This window comes from Carcharodon carcharias, chromosome 3, assembly GCF_017639515.1.
Source record: "Carcharodon carcharias isolate sCarCar2 chromosome 3, sCarCar2.pri, whole genome shotgun sequence".
Lineage (NCBI taxonomy): Eukaryota > Metazoa > Chordata > Chondrichthyes > Lamniformes > Lamnidae > Carcharodon > Carcharodon carcharias.
In genome coordinates, this window is record NC_054469.1 from 224,215,050 (window position 1) to 224,233,668 (window position 18,619).

Consider the following 18,619-nt stretch of genomic DNA (forward strand, 5'->3'; position numbering starts at 1 on the left):
TTGACAGGTGGGGATTGGGGAATTGGGAGATTGACAGGTGGGGATTGGAGGAGTTGGGAGATTGACAGGTGGGGATTGGGGAATTGGGAGATTGACAGGTGGGGATTGGGGGAATTGGGAGATTGACAGACGGGGATTGGGGGAAATTGGGAGATTGACAGGTGGGGATTGGGGGGAAATTGGGAGATTGACAGGCGGGGATTGGGGGGGAGTTGATAGGCGGGGATTGGGGGAAATTGGGAGATTAATAGGCGGGGATTGGGGGAAATTTGGAGATTGATAGGTGGGGATTGGGGGAAATTGGGAGATCCATAGGCGGGGACTGGGGGGAAATTGGGAGATCGGTAGGCGGGGATTGGGGGGAAATCGGTAGGCGGGGATTGGGGGGAAATTGGGAGATCGATAGGCGGGGATTGGGGGGAAATTGGGAGATCGGTAGGCGGGGATTGGGGGGAAATCGGTAGGCGGGGATTGGGGGGAAATTGGGAGATCGATAGGCGGGGATTGGGGGGAAATTGGGAGATCGGTAGGCGGGGATTGGGGGGAAATTGGGAGATTGATAGGCGGGGATTGGGGGCGGGATTCTGACAGGCGGGGGGCGGAGACTTTGAATTCAGTTGGCTCTCCGGTGCCATTACGGGGTTGGATATCGCTGAGGAGAAGGGGGAAAGAGAGAGAGAGAGAGAGAGAGATAAAAAAAATATCTGCGACCGGTACAATAATGTCGGAGGCGGTCTGTGCGATTGATTAATCCGTTGTTTGTGTGTTTTTGTTTTTTTTTCTTTTGGGGGTTGGGGCTGGGGTTTTGCATTAACTTGATGACGATGAAGATGAAGGTGCTGATGAAGCTGCCCGACCCCGAGGAGGAGGACGACGACGAGGAGGAGGAGGAGGAGGAGGAGGGGAAAGCGGCTCCTGCCATGCCGATCCCGCCGCCGCCGCCGCCGCCGCCGCTCTCCGAGCCCTGGAAGGAGGGCGTGTACGAGTGGTTCGGCTCGGCCCTGACCTCGGCCCAGCGCCTGGAGTTCTGCTGCGGCCTGCTCGACCTGTGCCACCCGCTGGAGCTCCGCTTCCTGGGCAGCTGCCTGGAGGACCTGGCCCGCAAGGACTACCACTCGCTGCGCGACTCGGAGATCCGCGCCAACAGCGTGGCCGAGCTGGCCGCCCTCGGCGACCCGGCCGACGAGGTGACCCGCAGCCGCCTGGTGGTGTCGCTGGCCCTGCTGGGCTCCGAGAACCGCGAGGCGGCCGCCGTGCTGGCCCGCGCCCTCTCCCGCCTCGACTCGGCCGTCCGGGCCTGCGGCCTGCCGCTCACCGAGCGCGGCGTCCAGGAGTTCCTGCTGCTGCTCACCATGGCCTCCAACCACCCGGCCTTCTCCTTCCACCAGAAGGAGAGCCTCCGCCAGCAGCTCGCCGACCTGCAGCGGCGGCCCGGCAACGGCCGCAATTTCCAGAAGGCGGTCACCAAGGTAAATGGAACCGGGGGTTTGAGGGGTGGGTGGTGGGGGGGTGGGGGGGGGGGGGGGTGTACTGGGAGCGGAGAGATATTTGGGGGGGGGGAATGGGAGAGAATTGGGGGGGGCGGGAATGGGAGAGAATTGGGGGGGGGCGGGAATGGGAGAGAATCGGGGGGGGGGGAATGGGAGAGAATCGGGGGGGGGGGAATGGGAGAGAATCGGGGGGGCGGGAATGGGAGAGAATCGGGGGGGCGGGAATGGGAGAGAATTGGGGGGGGCGGGAATGGGAGAGAATCGGGGGGGGGGGAATGGGAGAGAATCGGGGGGGGGAATGGGAGAGAATTGGGGGGGGGAATGGGAGAGAATTGGGGGGGGGAATGGGAGAGAATTGGGGGGGAATGGGAGAGAATTGGGGGAGAGAATGGGAATAAGGGGGGAAATGGGAGAGAATGGAGGGGGGGAGAATGGGAGAGAATGGAGGGGGGGGAATGGGAGAGAATGGAGGGGGGGGGAATGGGAGAGAATGGAGGGGGGGGAATGGGAGAGAATGGAGGGGGGGAATGGGAGAGAATTGGGGGGGAATGGGAGAGAATTGGGGGGGGGAATGGGAGAGAATTGGGGGAGAGAATGGGAATAAGGGGGGAAATGGGAGAGAATGGAGGGGGGGGGAATGGGAGAGAATGGAGGGGGGGGGAATGGGAGAGAATGGAGGGGGGGGAATGGGAGAGAATGGAGGGGGGGGGAATGGGAGAGAATGGAGGGGGGGGGAATGGGAGAGAATGGAGGGGGGGGGAATGGGAGAGAATGGAGGGGGGGGGAATGGGAGAGAATGGAGGGGGGGGGGAATGGGAGAGAATGGAGGGGGGGGGAATGGGAGAGAATGGAGGGGGGGGAATGGGAGAGAATGGAGGGGGGGGAATGGGAGAGAATGGAGGGGGGGGAATGGGAGAGAATGGAGGGGGGGGAATGGGAGAGAATGGAGGGGGGGAATGGGAGAGAATGGAGGGGGGGAATGGGAGAGAATGGAGGGGGGGGAATGGGAGAGAATGGAGGGGGGGGAATGGGAGAGAATGGAGGGGGGGGAATGGGAGAGAATGGGAGAGAATGGAGGGGGGGAATGGGAGAGAATGGAGGGGGGGAATGGGAGAGAATGGGAATAAGGGGAGAGGGGGAATGGGAATAAGGGGGGAGGGGGAATGGGAATAAGGGGGGAGGGGGAATGGGAATAAGGGGGGAGGGGGAATGGGAGAGAATGGGAATAAGGGGGGAAATGATGGGATGGGGAGAGGGGGATGGAAATGAGGGGGGAAATGATGGGATGGGGAGAGGGGGATGGAAATGAGGGGGGTGAAGAGGGGGCAATTGGAGGCAGAAGGGGGTTGAAGGGAGGTGCGGGGAGGGGGCGGGAATTGGCGGAGGAGGTCGGCGGGGAGATAATTGGAGGGCGCTTCATGGACAGGAATTGGAGGTGGGGGAGGGTGGATGGGGTGAGTGGGGGGGCGAAGGTGGGTGAAGGGGAGAATTGAAGGTTGGGGGGGGAGAATACGGTGGTGGGGTGGGCGCAGGGAGATAATTGGAGATGGGGGGGGTGGGAGGGAGAGAAATTGCCGTGCCCAGCACCGTCTGCTTTGACAATTTTTTAAAAAATCAGGTTTTTTCTTACATGAGTCTGTCTTTTTAACCTTCGATATTTGATTTTATATTTTTTTAACAACCGGGCCTCAGGCCGTGGGGGCGGGGGGGGGGGGGGTGATGTCTGTGTGTGTGTGTGTGTGTGTGTGTGTGTGTGTGGCGGCTGCGCGCAGGCGCACTCTGGGCAGTCCGTGTGGCCAGGGGAGGGGAGGGGAGGGGGGCGGGGCGTGCGGAGCCTGTGGTATTTCGTCTCTCTTTTTTTGAATGGGCCGTTGGCGCTTGAAAGCAGCCAATAAGGTACCGCGCTCAGGTAGGTGTCCGTTGGTGGTGGGGGAGGGGAGCGGAGCGGAGCGGTTGTGGCAGAGTCTGGATCACCAGCTCCGTTGCGGCATGTGTTTGATCACTAATCTCGCACCAATCTTCATGGGATTCCCCCCACCCCCATCCGCCCTCTCTACCTTCTTCCTTCCTTTTGTGGCCACGAAGGAAAGGTCTGTGGCAATTACGTATTAATTCAGAAGAAAGTGTTATTTGAAAGATCTCATGATGGTTGGCCCAGGGCTGTTGCCTTTCACCTAACAAGGCTATGTAATAATGACATGAAGCTGCTACAGTTTTGGTTTTGACCAATAGTTTTTTTTAAAAAAAATAATCTAGTTTGAATGTTTATTGCAGATTGGGTTTCCATGCCTCCAGACCCCAGATATCAGCTGCGGCTCAGTTGGCAGCACTCCTCCCTCTGAGGGTTATAGTCCACTCTGGGCCTTGAGGATCAGGGTTGATATTCCAGTTCAGGAGGAAGGGAGTGCTGCGCTGTTGGAGGTGTCGTGCTTTGTTGAAGATATTAAACAGCCTCTGTCTGTCCGCTCAGCTGAGCGTGAAGTATCCCAAGGTTCAGTTTTAAGAAGCCAAACGCCCATCCAGGACCCTCCACCCCTGCCCACCCCCCTGACCTCATCCCGTCTTCCAAACCCAGCCCCCGCCGTGTATTCACCATACCCCCCTGACCTTCCCCTCTCTGAAGCTGAGCGTTCAGTGCTCAGCAAAGGACTCAGTTTCATACCCTTACACCCGCACCTCAATGAATTTCGGGCTCGGCACGATGCTGAACTCTTCTTCCGCCGCCTTCATCACCGTGCTCACTTCTTTGGGCAGGAGTCCTCTCCCTGTTCGACAGATCCTTTTTACCCGCCTCCAATATTCTCCCTCCACCTGGACCCCTCCCCCTGGATTCTTACCTGCTCTTGATCTTGTCATTGAGAACTGTCAGCGTGACATCAGTCATCTCAATTTCTCTGCTCCTCTCACCCATTCTAATCTGTCTCTTTCTGAACTTGCTGCACTCTGTTCTCTCAGGTCCAACCCTGACTTTGTCATCAAACCCACTGACAAGGGTAGTGCTGTTGTTGTCTGGCGCACTGACCTCTGCCTCGCAGAGGTTGAACGTCAACTTGCAAACACTTCCTCCTACCTCCCCCAAACCATGACCCCACCACTGAACATCAGGCCATTGTTTCCAGGACTGTCACTGTCCTCAACTGCTCTGGAGATCTTCCTTCCACAGCTTCCAACCTCATAGTCTCCCAACCTTGGACAGCCTGCTTCTACCTCCTACCCAAAATCCACAAACAGGATTGTCCTGGCAGGCCGATCATGTCAGCCTGTTCCTGCCCCACAGAACTCATTTCTTGCCATCTTGACTCCATTCTCTCTCCCCTTGTCCAGTCCCTTCCCACCTACATCCGTGATTCCTCTGACACCCTACATCATATCAACAATTTCCAGTGCCCTGGCCCCAATCGCCGCCTCTTCACCATGGATGTCCAATCCCTCTACACCTCCCCGCTTCTTCCTCGAACAGAGGCCCGAACAATCCCTATCCACCATTATCCTCCGTCTGGCTGAACTTGTTCTCACACTGAACAATTTCTCCTTACACTCCTCTCACTTCTTCAAAATAAAAGGTGTGGCTATGGGTACCCACATGGGCCCCAGTTATGCTTGTCTCTTTATGGGGTATGTGGAACATTCCTTGTTCCAGTCCGACTCAGGTTCCCTCCCACAACTCTTTCTCCGGTACATCGATGACTGCTTTGGTGCCATTTCATGCTCTCGCCTGGATCTGGAAAAATTTATTAATTTTGCTTCCAATTCCCACCCCTCCATCATTTTCACGTGGTCCATCACTGACACTTCCCTTCCTTGACCTCTCTGTCTCAATTTCTGGCGATTGACTGTCCACCAATATTCATTACAAGCCAACCGACTCCCACAGCTACCTCGACTACAGCTCCTCACACCCCACTTCCTGTAATGACTCCATCCCATTCTCTCACTTTCTTCGCCTCCGTCGCATCTGTTCTGATGATGCCACTTTCTAAAACAGTTCCTCTGACATGTCTTCCTTCACTGAGGTTTCCCACCCACGGTGGTTGACAGGGCCCTCAACCTTGTCCGGCCATTCTCCCGCGTATCCGCCCTCACACTTTCCTCTCCCTCCCAGAACCATGATAGGGTCCCCCTTGTCCTCACTTATCACCCCACCAGCCTCCGCATTCAAAGGATCATCCTTCGCCAACTCCTGCATGATGCCACCACCAAACACACCTTCCCTTCACCCCCCCCCGGCAGCTTTGCACAGGGATCGTTCCCTCCTGGACACCCTGGTCCCCTCCTCCATCACCCCCTACATCTCAACCCCCTCCCATGGCACCTTCCCGTGCAACCGCAGAAGGTGCAGCACCTGCCCCTTTACTCCCCCCACCCCCCCCCACCCCCCCTCACCGTCCAAGGGCCCAAACACTCCTTTCAAGTGAAGCAGCACTTCACTTGCATTTTCCTCAATTTAGTCTACTGCATTCACTGCTCCCAATGTGGTTTCTTCTACATTGGAGAGACCAAATGCAGACTGGATGACTGCTTTGCAGAACACCTTCGGTCTGTCCACAAGCATGACCCAGAACTCCCTGTCGCTTGCCATTTCAACACTCCACCCTGCTCTCATGCCCACATGTCCGTCCTTGGCCTGCTGCAATGTTCCAGTGAAGCTCAACGCAAACTGGAGGAACAGCACCTCATCTTCCGACTAGGCACTTTACAGCCTTCCGGACTTGATGTTGAGTTCAACAACTTCAGATCGTGAATTCTCTCCTCCATCCCCATCCCCCTTTTTCCAATAATTTATCATTTTTAATTTTTTAAAAATACATTTTTCTTTTCCCACCTATTTTTATTTATTTTGATCTATTGTTTTATCTCCACCTTTTACCCCATTTCGATCCCTTTCCCCCCACCCCCAGTAGGGCCATCTGCCTCTTGCTTGTCCTGCTGGCTACCCTTAATGTCCCCATTTGCACATTCCTTAGATAATATCACCACCGTCAACACCCTTTTGTCCTTTTGATTATGACATCTTTGGTAATCTCTTCTTTGCCTCCACCTATCACTGGCCCTTTTCTCCCTCTACCAGCTTATATTTCACCTTATTTCTCTACTTCCTTAGTTCTGATGAGTCATACGGACTCGACGTCAACTGTGTTCCTCTCCGCAGATGCTGTCAGACCTGCTGAGTTTTTCCAGCTATTTTTGTTCTTGTTTCAGATTTCCAGCATCCGCAGTATTTTACTTTTATCAATTTTAAGAACAACCAGGGAGCTATCTTAACAGATTGTTATTGTTTTGCTGTTTGTGTTTGCTGTGCACATTAGAATAGTTACTGCATTTTAAAAGTTCTTCATTTCTTATAAAGCACTTAGGGAAGTCCAGTAGTTATGAAAGACACTATATAAATACAGGCCTTTCTTTTCAGGCATGGTTGGGGCACTGGGTGTTTTATCAGCAGAACTGCAGCAGTTGCACCTCTTTTTACAAGCCCCATCTCATATCTCAACCTGTGACCTGATATTTGGTTTAGTGGGGTATCAGCCCATAGTGTATTCTGTTCCAGGTGCTCACCTTTGCAAGCTGTACGATTGCACCCGTTCGCAACTACAAAAGCTCAAATTATCCTTAAGCAGTATTGCTTTTAATGTAGACGATTCCTTTTTCTTTTGTCAGGATATTCATCGCTGCACAAAGCAAACTTTCCTCCCTGGAGGTATTGACTGTTTGTTGATGTACAGTTCTTCAGTTATCAGCAATTTCCAGGGCATGGCTGAAGTATCTAATTTTTCATATGTGAAGCTGTACAGTGAGTGATGGTGGGATATTCAACTGTTGGTTGTGTCACAGAGCCCAGTCGTATTCTCTTTATAGCAGCAACAACAGGATGGGAGTTGGGAGCAAAGAAGTGTCATCATCTAACTGGAAAGCTTTAGCAAATAACTCTGGTTTGGTATTGTGTAATCCTTCAATAACCCCCGCCCTTCAGGAACTGCAAATCCTTTTCTCATTCGTCCTGGGGACAGGCATTCAAAATCACTGAACTCGAGGGCTGAAAGGCTTACTTCTGCTCCTATGTTCCAATGGTTCATACTGAGGCCATGAATTCAGGTACATTTTGATCAGGGCTACTTTATTGAAAAGCCTTTTGAGCCTGTACCTGCAGCATACTCACAATGTTTAATTCTGTCTGGGCAGAGATTATGAAATAGTTACACTACTGAATGAGAGTTATTAGACTATTGCTAGTTATATCGAGACACTATAAAATAAACTAGTTTAGTGAGGGCAAGCTATTTAAGTGTAAATGTTCATTGGAGTGACTCCAGTTTCCAAGTGACTAAACTGTTTTTTTTGAAATTAGCTAATGGACAATTGTTGACAAACTGATCAGCTACATTCTCAGGTAGCTTTAAGTTCTGTAATTGGATTCTCCAACATCTTAAAAGCAATCTTCCACATTCAGCAGATAACATCCAGAGCAAACAGCATTCTTGGATTTCTGAGGAATCATCTTTGGTATTGCAACACAAATGTCAGAGTTATAGCTTACTGAACATTTCATTTGTCCAATCTTGGAGAATGCAAGTTGTGTGGGGGATTCTTATGGCGAGAGATATAGATAAGATTGAAGTGACCCAAATTGCTGCATGAATCAGCATAGGAAACACGCCAGAATTACATCATTGATCAAAGATTTGGAAAGGGAATCGCTACAACAAATGAGGGGAAATAATAGACTTACTGTGTTCTATAAAATATGGAATGGACTAGTGGGAATTGACAAAAACAAATACCAGGTGCTCTCCGGCAATGACAAAACACAAGGTAACCATCCACACAAACTGCAAAGACCATTTGTTTCCTAGAGAGTGTATCAAGAATCTTTCTTTTTAAGGACAGTCCCACAATGGGACAAGCTGCCATAGGAAATAGTCACAGTCACATTGCTTAAAATCTTCAACACCCATCTTTTAGATTACTTCCATTGAAGTTTTCATTAATAGGACAACCATTTCAGCAAGTCATGCTCACTTTAGCTAAAACTATCCATGTAAATGTTGAAAGAATAATGGATATTAGCCTGTGATGTACAAATACTCCCCTTTCATATTGTTGGTGGCTTCTGTGAATCTGAGTCTATTGTAGAATACTTGACCTGTACAACCGTTGAGCTGAAAGGGCCTCTAGCGTTCAGTATTCATACTTTTCAAAAAGAACAAAAATGCTGGAAACTACAGGTTAGATGAGTGGAGAGAGAAATATCATGTTAGTAGCCATTTGCAGTTCTGATAAAGGGTCATTAACCCCATACTAACTGTGTTTCCAGCATCTGCAGTATTCAAATTGTTCGTTAAACTTGGACTTAACTCTTCGTGGCCTTTTAAGCACAAGTATTCATTCTGGTCATTTAGGTAATATATTTTGAAACTTAACTACATTCAGAGCACCTGATATTGAAATAAAGGCAAAGTGCTGGAAATACTCAGTAGTTCTGGCAGCATCTGTGGAGAGAGAAACAGTGTTAATGTTTTGAGTCCAATATGACTTGAGCGTCACATTTGACTGGAATAGTTAACTCTGTTTCTTCTCTGCACACATGCTGCCAGACCTGAGTATTTCCAGGACTTTGTTTTTAATTTAAATTTCCTGCATAATTTTACTTGATTTAAGACCTGACACTGCTTTGCTATATAAGTTATTTATATAAAAAAAAAAATTTCAGGTATGGTACAAGAGGAATTGTATCAGTGTGGATAGAAAGTTGATTGACAAACAGGAGAGGGAGTGCTTATGATTGGGTATTGCTTGAGCTTAAAATGGTTTAGCACTTGGGCCAATACTGGTAATGTTCTTGATAATTATAGACAGAATTGAACATAAGGAATAATCTCAATTTCTGACAAGTGGGGAGTTTGGAAAATACTGAGGGACTGTAAAAGGCTTCAGGAATACATAGGTTAGTGAAATGATAGCTGGCAAATGCAGTTGAATGTAGAGCAGTGAGGTGATTTTTGGAAGGCAAAACAAACAATAAATACACACCAGAATAGAAAGTATGAAAGTTGTGGCTGAAAGGAGAGGTCAAGGGGTTCAAACAACTTGAATCTACAAGTGCAATAAATAGTGATTTATTTACAACAAAGGCTAACAGGAATTTGAGTTTTGAAATAGAGGCTCTGGTCATCTTGTTAACACCAGTTGAGCTAGAAGTTAACTAGCATTGTCAGTGATGCAGACTTCAAGAATAGGAACGACTTGTATTTTTACTGTTATTACATTTCTCAAACCTCACTATTAAACATAATGTACAATCTAATCTTTGATTTGCTTAGAGCTTTAGATAGTATCATGTTCACTCTTTAGAGCACTAAAATACATTGCAGATGTTCAGACAGGGAGCAAGATTTTTGCTATCATTTGACTACTTTAATTTTCCAGCTAAATAACAAGATGGCCAAAGTCACCTATTTGTCTCCATGTCTGATTCAATGTATTTCTGAGAAAGTGTTGTAGCTATTTAACATGTATCAAGGTGCAACAAATGGTAATGGGATCAATGTCTAGTTAATCTGCTTTCGGTCTCTGGAATGTACTGTCTGAGTGTGTGGTTGAGGCGGATTCAATGCTGGTATTCAGAAGGGGATTAGATTCATTATCTGAAAAGAAAAAAACTCCAAACAGGGCTATGGGGAAAAAAGAGTGGGACTAAGTGAGTTGCTCTTGCAGAGAGCCAGCAGTAACATGATGGGCTGAATGGTCTCATTTTGTGTTGTAACCATTCTATGGTGCTGATTGAGTGAAAAATGTTAGGCAGGTTAGTTTCAGCCAACTTTCTCAAATACATTGAATATCTAAAGCTTTAAGCAGCTCATAAAGATTAGATTTTATTGGATTTATAAAATTACCATTGAGTGTCATTATTATGGAAGCATATTAGAAATGGTGTATGTTTTCCATTAATGTAACAAAACAAAAGGGGATGTTGCAGCAGTTCAAATTGCAAGGCTTAATGATGAGAGCTTGCTGCCTTTCATAACCTACTTGCACATAAAAATGGTTTGCATATAAATTGGCTGCACGACCCATGTGAGCATTAGACTAAATAAAGCAGGATGGGTGCCATTATTAACCTTCAGCTGATAAATTAGTAGAGCAGTTCTGTTGGAGCTTGTCTCTGAATGCTTGAAATATGTTACAAAGCAGTAGCTCATTGCTTAACTTATCATTATAGTCTGCTCTGAATTCAGGAATGTAATTAAAATTAGCTAATCATTCAGTTTCTTTCACAATTGTAGAACTTCCCAAAATTCTTTATAGCCAATGGAGCACTTTTTGAAGTGTAGTCACTATTCTAAAGTAGGAAATGCGGCAACTAATATGCAGGCTCCCACAAACAGAATGAGAGAACAATCAAATCACCTGTTTTAGTGATGGTAATTGAGGGACAAGTAATAGCCAGGATGCTGGCGAGAATTTCCTTTCTGTTCTTTGAAATGGTGCTTTTGACCTTTTACATCCACTCAAAAGCACGTGGCAGAAAGGGCGCATCTCTGATGTTGCGGCACTTGCTTAGTCCTGCACTGATGTGCAACCCTTTCACCTTTTGAATTTTTTTTTTTTGAGTCCATGTCAGAAAATACCCACCCTGTGCACCACAAATATCTTAACGTTAAATGAGTTTCAGCAATCTTTATTAAAGAGCCTGTGTAGCACAAAATTACCCCTGGTTCCCCACACTGCACTAAATTGGTGGTTGGCTAGTACACTACAAGCACTGGAGATAACAAACTGGAGCGGAAATGATCACACTGATGTAGTAGGTGATGTTCTAAAATTGGGTTGAATAATTTGGAATGTCTAGTTTGCAGCCAAATGCTAAAACCAAACTAGAGCACTGAACTGCAGTATGTTTGCTTCCTTTTTGAGTACAAGATATTTCACGTTGAGAAGGAATTTAAAGCTTAGGTAAGAGATGCAAATGGGACTGTAGGGTTCATTTCTATTGGAAATACAATTATTTGGAGGCTCTGCCTATTGTGTTCTCATCCTAACGTACATCATTTATGTTGTGGGGCAAAATGCCAAGTGTGGCTGGCAGAAAAAGGATACCTGTATAGTTGATTCAAAATCATAATGCAGGTTCTTGGCCACAGAGAAAGGCAATCTCATTCACTCTTGGCAGGCCTTCTACCTCTGTAGGAGCTTCAAAAATATATCTGCCTTGGTGGTTCTTGGCTGCTCTTGCAAATGCCAACTCAGTTATGTTGGTGTTGGCACTTCAGAATGAGAAGTGAATGACTGTACATATAGGGGATAAATAACAGAACTCAGTGGATACAGTGAAATATGAAAGTGAAGATTTTAAAAGTCAGCTTTTTAATTAGTATGGCGGTACCTATCCAAAATATTGAGACTGGGGAGCCCTATATTAAATCTCTGAGCTAATTTAGTTCAGCTACAGTGTCATTAGGAGCTTGGCCTAAATATTTAGCCAAGTGGTTATGGTACTGGGCTTGTAACCCCAAGATCAAGAGTTCAAATCTCAAAGTGGCAAACTATGAAACAATGTAACTTCATTTGAATAGGAGCAGATGGAAACGTGTTTGTGCTTGAAAGAGTTAGTGTCATTAGGGGCAAGATTGGGCTTGAGTGTTAAGCCCTTTCCAGCTAGTTAGTCTATTGACTCTCACTGTCTAGTTAACACATGGATACTGGTCACTTGGACACAGTGCTGGAAAATGACCAAAGGAAATGTGGAAAAGAGAACTGGAGAGTGGTGGGGAAGGAGTAACATGAAAAGCACAAATGCTTTTTTTCCTGCAGCCATTCCGGCCAGGGGTGTTGGGGTAGAGAAAATCCAGCCTTCACTGCAAGATTATCATCTAGAAGGAAAGTATCTATTAGGGGGAAAAGCTGAGTTTAAAAAGTGAAGAATCCATACTGCTGCTTGTTCCTGTATCACTATCAGTGGAAATGATGTGTGCGTGCACCAGCAATTCCTGATAACAGAATTCTCCAGTTCCCAGCAGTGCTGAACTTTAATTGTTGTTCATTGCCTTTTGTACACACAGCAGAACTTCTGCATTTGGTAGTTACTGTGCCTCCAGCATTGAATATATTGATGAAAGGGTAAAATTGTGGAAAATCCTAGTAAAGACTATGATTAGGATCCAAAAGTTCAAGTTAAAATCACTGATTTACTACAACTATGCCTTGAACCTTCTGATAACATCACAATATCGTGTACTCTCTTGTGGTTACTGCATTGCTGATGTTCCTCCCGCCAAACTCGGAATGCTTGTTTATGTTGTATCTTTCTGCTGTTTCTCATCCTGTCAAAAATTCTTATCTACACTTTCCTAAAGTTGTTAATGCTTGGGCTATGGTTCAGCAGGTAAGGCCAGAGTTTGCAAAAATAGCAGATAAAAACAGATCTAAAGGCTCCATATTTGAATGCGCCTAGCATTCATAGCAAATTGGATGAATTGTCAACACAAAAAGAAATAAATGTGGATGACCTAATAGCCAAGACAGTGTCGTGGCTGCACAATGACCAAGTCTGGACCTGACTGTTCAAGTGTACTTGATGCTTCGGAAGGACGGGAAGCTAGGAAAAGGTGTTGGGATAGCTCTGTTAGTTAAGGCTGGCATTAGTACAATAGTGAGAGGTGACCTTAGTTCTGAAGATCAAGGTGTCGAATCAGTTTGGGTAGAGATAAGAAATAGCAAAGGTAAGAAGTCACTTGTGGAAGTAATGTATAGCAGACCTAACAGTTTCAACACAGTAGGATGAGGTATACAGAAAGAAATAACAGGCTTGTGAGAAAGGTACAGCAATAATCATGAGGGATTTTAATCTACTTATAGATCGGACAAATCAGATTGGTAATGGTAGCCTGGAAGATGAGTTCATAATGTTTTTGTGGCAGTTTCTTTGAGCTGCACTTTCTAGAGCCAACCAAAGGCAAGGCTATTCTGGTAGTGTGCAAGGAGGCAGAGATTAATTGATGACCTCCTAGTAAAAGAGCCTAATAGTTGTAGTGATTATAACATGATTGAATTTCACATTCAGTTTGAGGGAGAGAAGAATGGATTTAAAGTGTGTGTTTTAAATGTAAATAAGGCAATTATGAGGCTATGAAGTCAGATCTGGCTGAAGTGAACTGGGAAATTAGGTTAAGGGGTAGACATTGAAAGAGATATATCATAACACTCAGCAAACATATGTTCCAGTGATAGAGAGAGAGACTCCTGGAGAAGGATGTACCATTCATGGCTAAATAAGGACCTTAAGGATAGTATGAAATTGGAAGAAGTGTAGAATTCTGCTAAGATTAGTACAGGACAGAAAATTGTACAGGATTTAAGAAGCAAGAGTGACTTAAAATTAATGAGGGAGAATTGAGGATAAGAGAAAGCTAGCTAGAAATATAAAAGCAGCACTGAGAGTGTACCTACACCAGATGGACTGGACTGCAGTGGTTCAAGAAGGTGTCTCACCACTACCACCTCGAAGGCAGTTATGGATGGGCAATAAATTCTGGCCTAGCTAGTGACACCCACGTACTGTGAAAGAAACTTACAGAAACTCTTTTTTAAAGTATAAAGGAAAAGAGTAAGTAAAGGGAGTATTGGTCCTCTAGAGAGTGTGTCTGGGAATTAATAATGGGAAATAAGGAAATGGTGGAAGCATTCAATAGACATTGTGTCTGATTTCAGTAGAAGATGCACAACATCCCAGAAATACTTGTAAAGTCAAGAGGTGAAAGTTAAAATAATTACATTCACCAGGGAAAGGGTACTGAGAAAACTACTATAACTAAAGGCTGACAAATCCCCAGGACCTGATGGCTTGCATCTCAGGGTCTTAAATAATTCTGTAGATAATAGATGCATTGGTTATAATTTTCCAAAATGCCTTAGATTCTGGAAAGGTCCCATCAGATTGAAATATAGTGAATGTGATCTCTTTTTATTCAAGAAAGGAGGGAGGCAGAAAGCAGGAAACTGTAGACCAGTTATCTTAACATCTCTCATAGGGAAAATGCAAGAAACTATTAAGGAGGTTATAGCCGGGCACTTAGAAAATCTTAATGTAATCAGGCAGAGTCAACATGGTTTCGTGAAAGGGAAATAATGCTTGACCAATTTATTAGAGTTCCCTGAGCAAGTACAAGCTACGTGGATAATGTAGATGTGGTGTACTTGGATTTCCAAAAGCATTTGGTAAGGTGACACATCAAAGATTACTACACAAATAGGAGCTCATGGTGTAGGGGATTGGTTAGCTAACAGGATGCAGAGCATAGGAATAAATAGGTAATTTTGGGGTTGGCAAGCTGTAACTAGGAGTGCCACGGGATCAGTGCTGGGGTCTCAACTATTTGCAGTCTATTTCAATGATTTGGATGAAATGGCCAAATATATGATTATTCGTTTGGTAGTACAGAACTTGAGTATTGCTGAAAAAAGACATTTCGCCGAAGCTTTTCGTCTTATCAGGTCAGCAAGAACACCAATGTCGGGGGAAGCAACAACTTTATACTCTTGAGAAGAGTGTGCTGATCGTTTGGCACGTGGACTCTGATTGGTAGAGGTGTTGCCATGGAGAATGCACCAGTTAATGGTGACTGATAGTTTCCAAGCATTGTTTGAAGTTTAAACCAGGCAGCTTGACTGGTTAAGGCATTGCCTTGAGGAATAAACTAGCAAATGGCTATCACTTGTTTAGCTAAACAGGCGCAATATGTGTACACTTTCTGTCTGCAAAGAACAGGGCCCTGTATATTAATATATGTAGCTTCCAGTACACACACACGTGCCACACTGTGAGGCTGACTGATAATCTTAAGTTGGTTGTCAGCATAATTTTTAGCGCACTGAAGATTATTTAGCAAATGTTGTCCAATCGCAGAATCACATCTAATGTTAGACACCGTGTTTTGAGTTTTGCAAGTACAAGCTGGTTGGGTATGGTCTGTACTTTGCCCGTTGTGAACAATGGAAGGGACATGCTATTTGATATGATCATCAGTCTTTAGGATGTATGGCCTAAGTACCTAGCATCAAACTGGCACTGAAATTCATTTACCCCATTACTCATTTATGTTATAGGCAGAAAGTCTTTGGCTTGACGGCAGCATCCTGTTAGTGGTGAATACCACTTGTGTTGCTACTGCATAGCAGCAGTGTGAAACAGCTAGCTTCACCTGTTCAAATTTTTGACATACCGTCCCCTTCCAGGGTAACCTGAGGTAGACTAGGCACTTTTCAGGGCCAAAAGTGACAGCCTTGGGCCCGTTTGAGTTTGCGTGATATACAGTGTGAAATGACCTGATCAGGGTAGCCATTATCCCACAGGATGTCTTTGATACGCCCTATTTCAGCACCAACTTGCATGGAGAGCAAATGGCTTGGGCCCTATTTACAAGATTGCTGATGAGGCCAGTTTTATAGCCCGTATATTGACCAGTGAAGGTAGACTTGCGGTAGACTGTGGTTGAGAACCCCCTGGCAGATATCTCAACCAGTACATCAAGGAAAGGAAGTTAGTTTGACTGATCGGTTTTGAAGGTGAGTTTGAGCGCAGGATGGAGCCCATTAAGACGTGCAAGGAAATTATTACATGCTACTATGGATTTAAATATAGCAAACGTATCATCCACATATCAGAAATATGCAATGGGTAGGAGGTTAATGTCATTTCATCGAAGACATGTTTCTCCTGGAACCTGACAAAGATGTTTGTGAGAGCTGGGCCTAGAGGGGATCCCATGGCAACACCATCTCTTTGGGCATACATGGTGTCCTTAAAGCTGAACTCAGCTGTGTGAGTTGCCAAGTTTATAAGCTCAGTCAATACTGATTTATGCAATGGTGGCGGGTCTAGATTGCCATGATATAATGCTGCAGCACAAACACCTATGGCTTCCTTAAGTGGAACATTGGTGACTAGGCTGGCAATGTCAAATGAGCACATGGACACAGCGTAGCTATCGATTTGCAAGTCCTGTATGGTCTTCGCAAATGTGAAGGAATCCTTAATCGTATATCTGGAAAACTGGTTGTAACAATTCACCCAACTGTTTGGCCAATTCTTGCTGTGCAGAGCCGGTCATAGATAAGATAGAGCCACTTGCCAACCAATCAGCACTGTCTTCTCATACAGTATTGTTGTTTCCCCTGTCATTGGTATTCTTGTGATTGACCTGATGAGTGCAAGATGAAAAGCTTTGATGAAATGTCTTTCAGCAATATTCAAATGTATGATTGCTATATTGTTGATGAGGCAAAGATAGGTAGGAGAGTAGGTTATGAAGAGGATATAAGGAGTCTGAAAAGGGATATAGATAGGTTAAGTGAGTGGGCAAAATTTTGGCAGATGGCGTAAAATGTGGGAAAATGTGAGGTCCACCTTTGCAGGAAGAATTTTAAAAATGTACACATTAAACTGAGAGGTTATAGAAATCTGGTACAAAGGGATCTGGGTGTCCTGGTATATGAATCACAAAGTTAGAATGCAGGCACAGCAAGTGATTATGAAGGCAAGTGGACTGTTGGCATTTATTGCAAGGGGAATGGAATATAAAAGTAGGGAAGCATGACCCTGGCCTTCCTGTTGCTTACCATTTCTGTTCACTATCTTGTTCACATTTCTGTCCTCTGCCTGCTGCAGTGTTCCAGTGAAGCCCAGCGCAAGCTGATAAACCTCATCTTCTGACTTTGCTCGATTCTAACCTGTCCCTCTTTTTCCACTAAGATAAAAGCAAAAAACTGCGGATGCTGCAAATCCAAAACAAAAATAAAAATACCTGGAAATACCTTTTTTCCCCACCCTCCTCCCCTTTTTTCAACAGCATAAAACCCATCACATTTCTACCTCTCCAGTTCTGAAAAAGCCATATTGAACTTGAAATGTTAATTCTATTTCTTTCTCCACAGATGCTACCAGACCTGCTGAGTTTTTTTTTCCAGCAGTTTTTGTTTTTATATAAAAAGTGGGGGAGTTTTGCTACAGTTGTACAGGGCATTGGTGAGACCACAACTGGAGTGCTGTGTACAGTTTTGGTGGTCTTATTCAAGAAAGGATCTAGTTGCATTAGAAGCAGTTCAGAGAAGGTTCACCTCCTGGGCTGAGGGGGTTATCTCATGAAGAAAGTTTGGACGAGTTGGGCCTGTATTCATTGGAGTTCAGAAGAATGAGAGGTGATTTAACTGAAACATAAGATTCTGAGGGAAGTGACGGGTGGATGCTGAGAGGATGTTTCTCCTTGCGAGAGACTAGAGTTAGGGGACACAGTTTAAAAATAAGAGGCCTCCCATCTAAGACAGATGAGGTCAATTTTTTAAATTTTCTGATGGTTGTTAGTCTGTGGAATTCCCTTCCCCAAAGGGTAGTGGATGCAGGGTCATTGAGTATTTTTAAGGCTGAGTTAACAGTTTTTGTCATTGACAAGGTAATAAGAAGGTATAGGGGGTAGACAGGAAAGTACAGTTGAGGCCACATGAGATCATGGCTGATCTGACTAAAATGATGGAACAGGCTTGAGGGGCCCAGTAGTCTAATTGTCCTCATCGTATGTTCATATTAGCTACCATTGGTTCGTCTTGCCCAAGTAATCACTCTCTATATCACTGACCTGAATGAACAGGCAATATGCCTCTGGGCATCACTGCCCATCTGGGCCAATGCTTGGTCCTCATGCTCAACTCTATCCATGGTCTTGCCCCTTCCTGTCCCTAACTTCCTCCAGCCCCACAAGGTGCATGCCTGCAGCTTGCTTTCTTTCTGTCCTTTCCTGTCCTTTTCAAATACCATGAAAACTTACTTTTTTAAAATATATTCTCTTCCCACCCATTTCCATTTTTAAATTTATTTCCATCCTTAGTTTTATCTCCACCTTTTAGCCTATTTCAATCCCTTCCCCCCACTAGGGCTATCTGTCACATGCTCGTCCTCCTTTCTACCCTTAACGTCACCATTAGCACATTCCTTAGCTAATATCACCACCATCAACACTCCTTTGTCCTTTTGTCGTGACATCTTTGGCAATCTCTTCTTTGGCAATCTCTTCTTTGGCAATCTCTTCTTTGGCAATCTCTTCTTTGGCAATCTCTTCTTTGCCTCCACCTATCACTGACCCTCT

At 45.6% G+C, this 18,619-nt stretch overlaps 1 protein-coding gene across 3 annotated transcripts in view; it reads left to right on the forward strand.

Moving 5' to 3' along the window:
- The first annotated feature begins 629 nt into the window (after positions 1-629).
- LOC121276138 (zinc finger CCHC domain-containing protein 2-like) overlaps positions 630-18,619 on the forward strand; it is an 83,067-nt gene continuing 65,077 nt past the window's right edge. For all 3 annotated transcript variants that reach the window (XR_005942613.1, XM_041184172.1, XM_041184173.1), the window contains exon 1: positions 630-1,469. Coding sequence is in view for 2 of the 3 variants with exons in the window: in XM_041184172.1 (XP_041040106.1) it covers positions 819-1,469 (651 nt within the window). In the remaining variant the exon portion in view is untranslated. The remainder of the gene's footprint in view (positions 1,470-18,619) is intronic.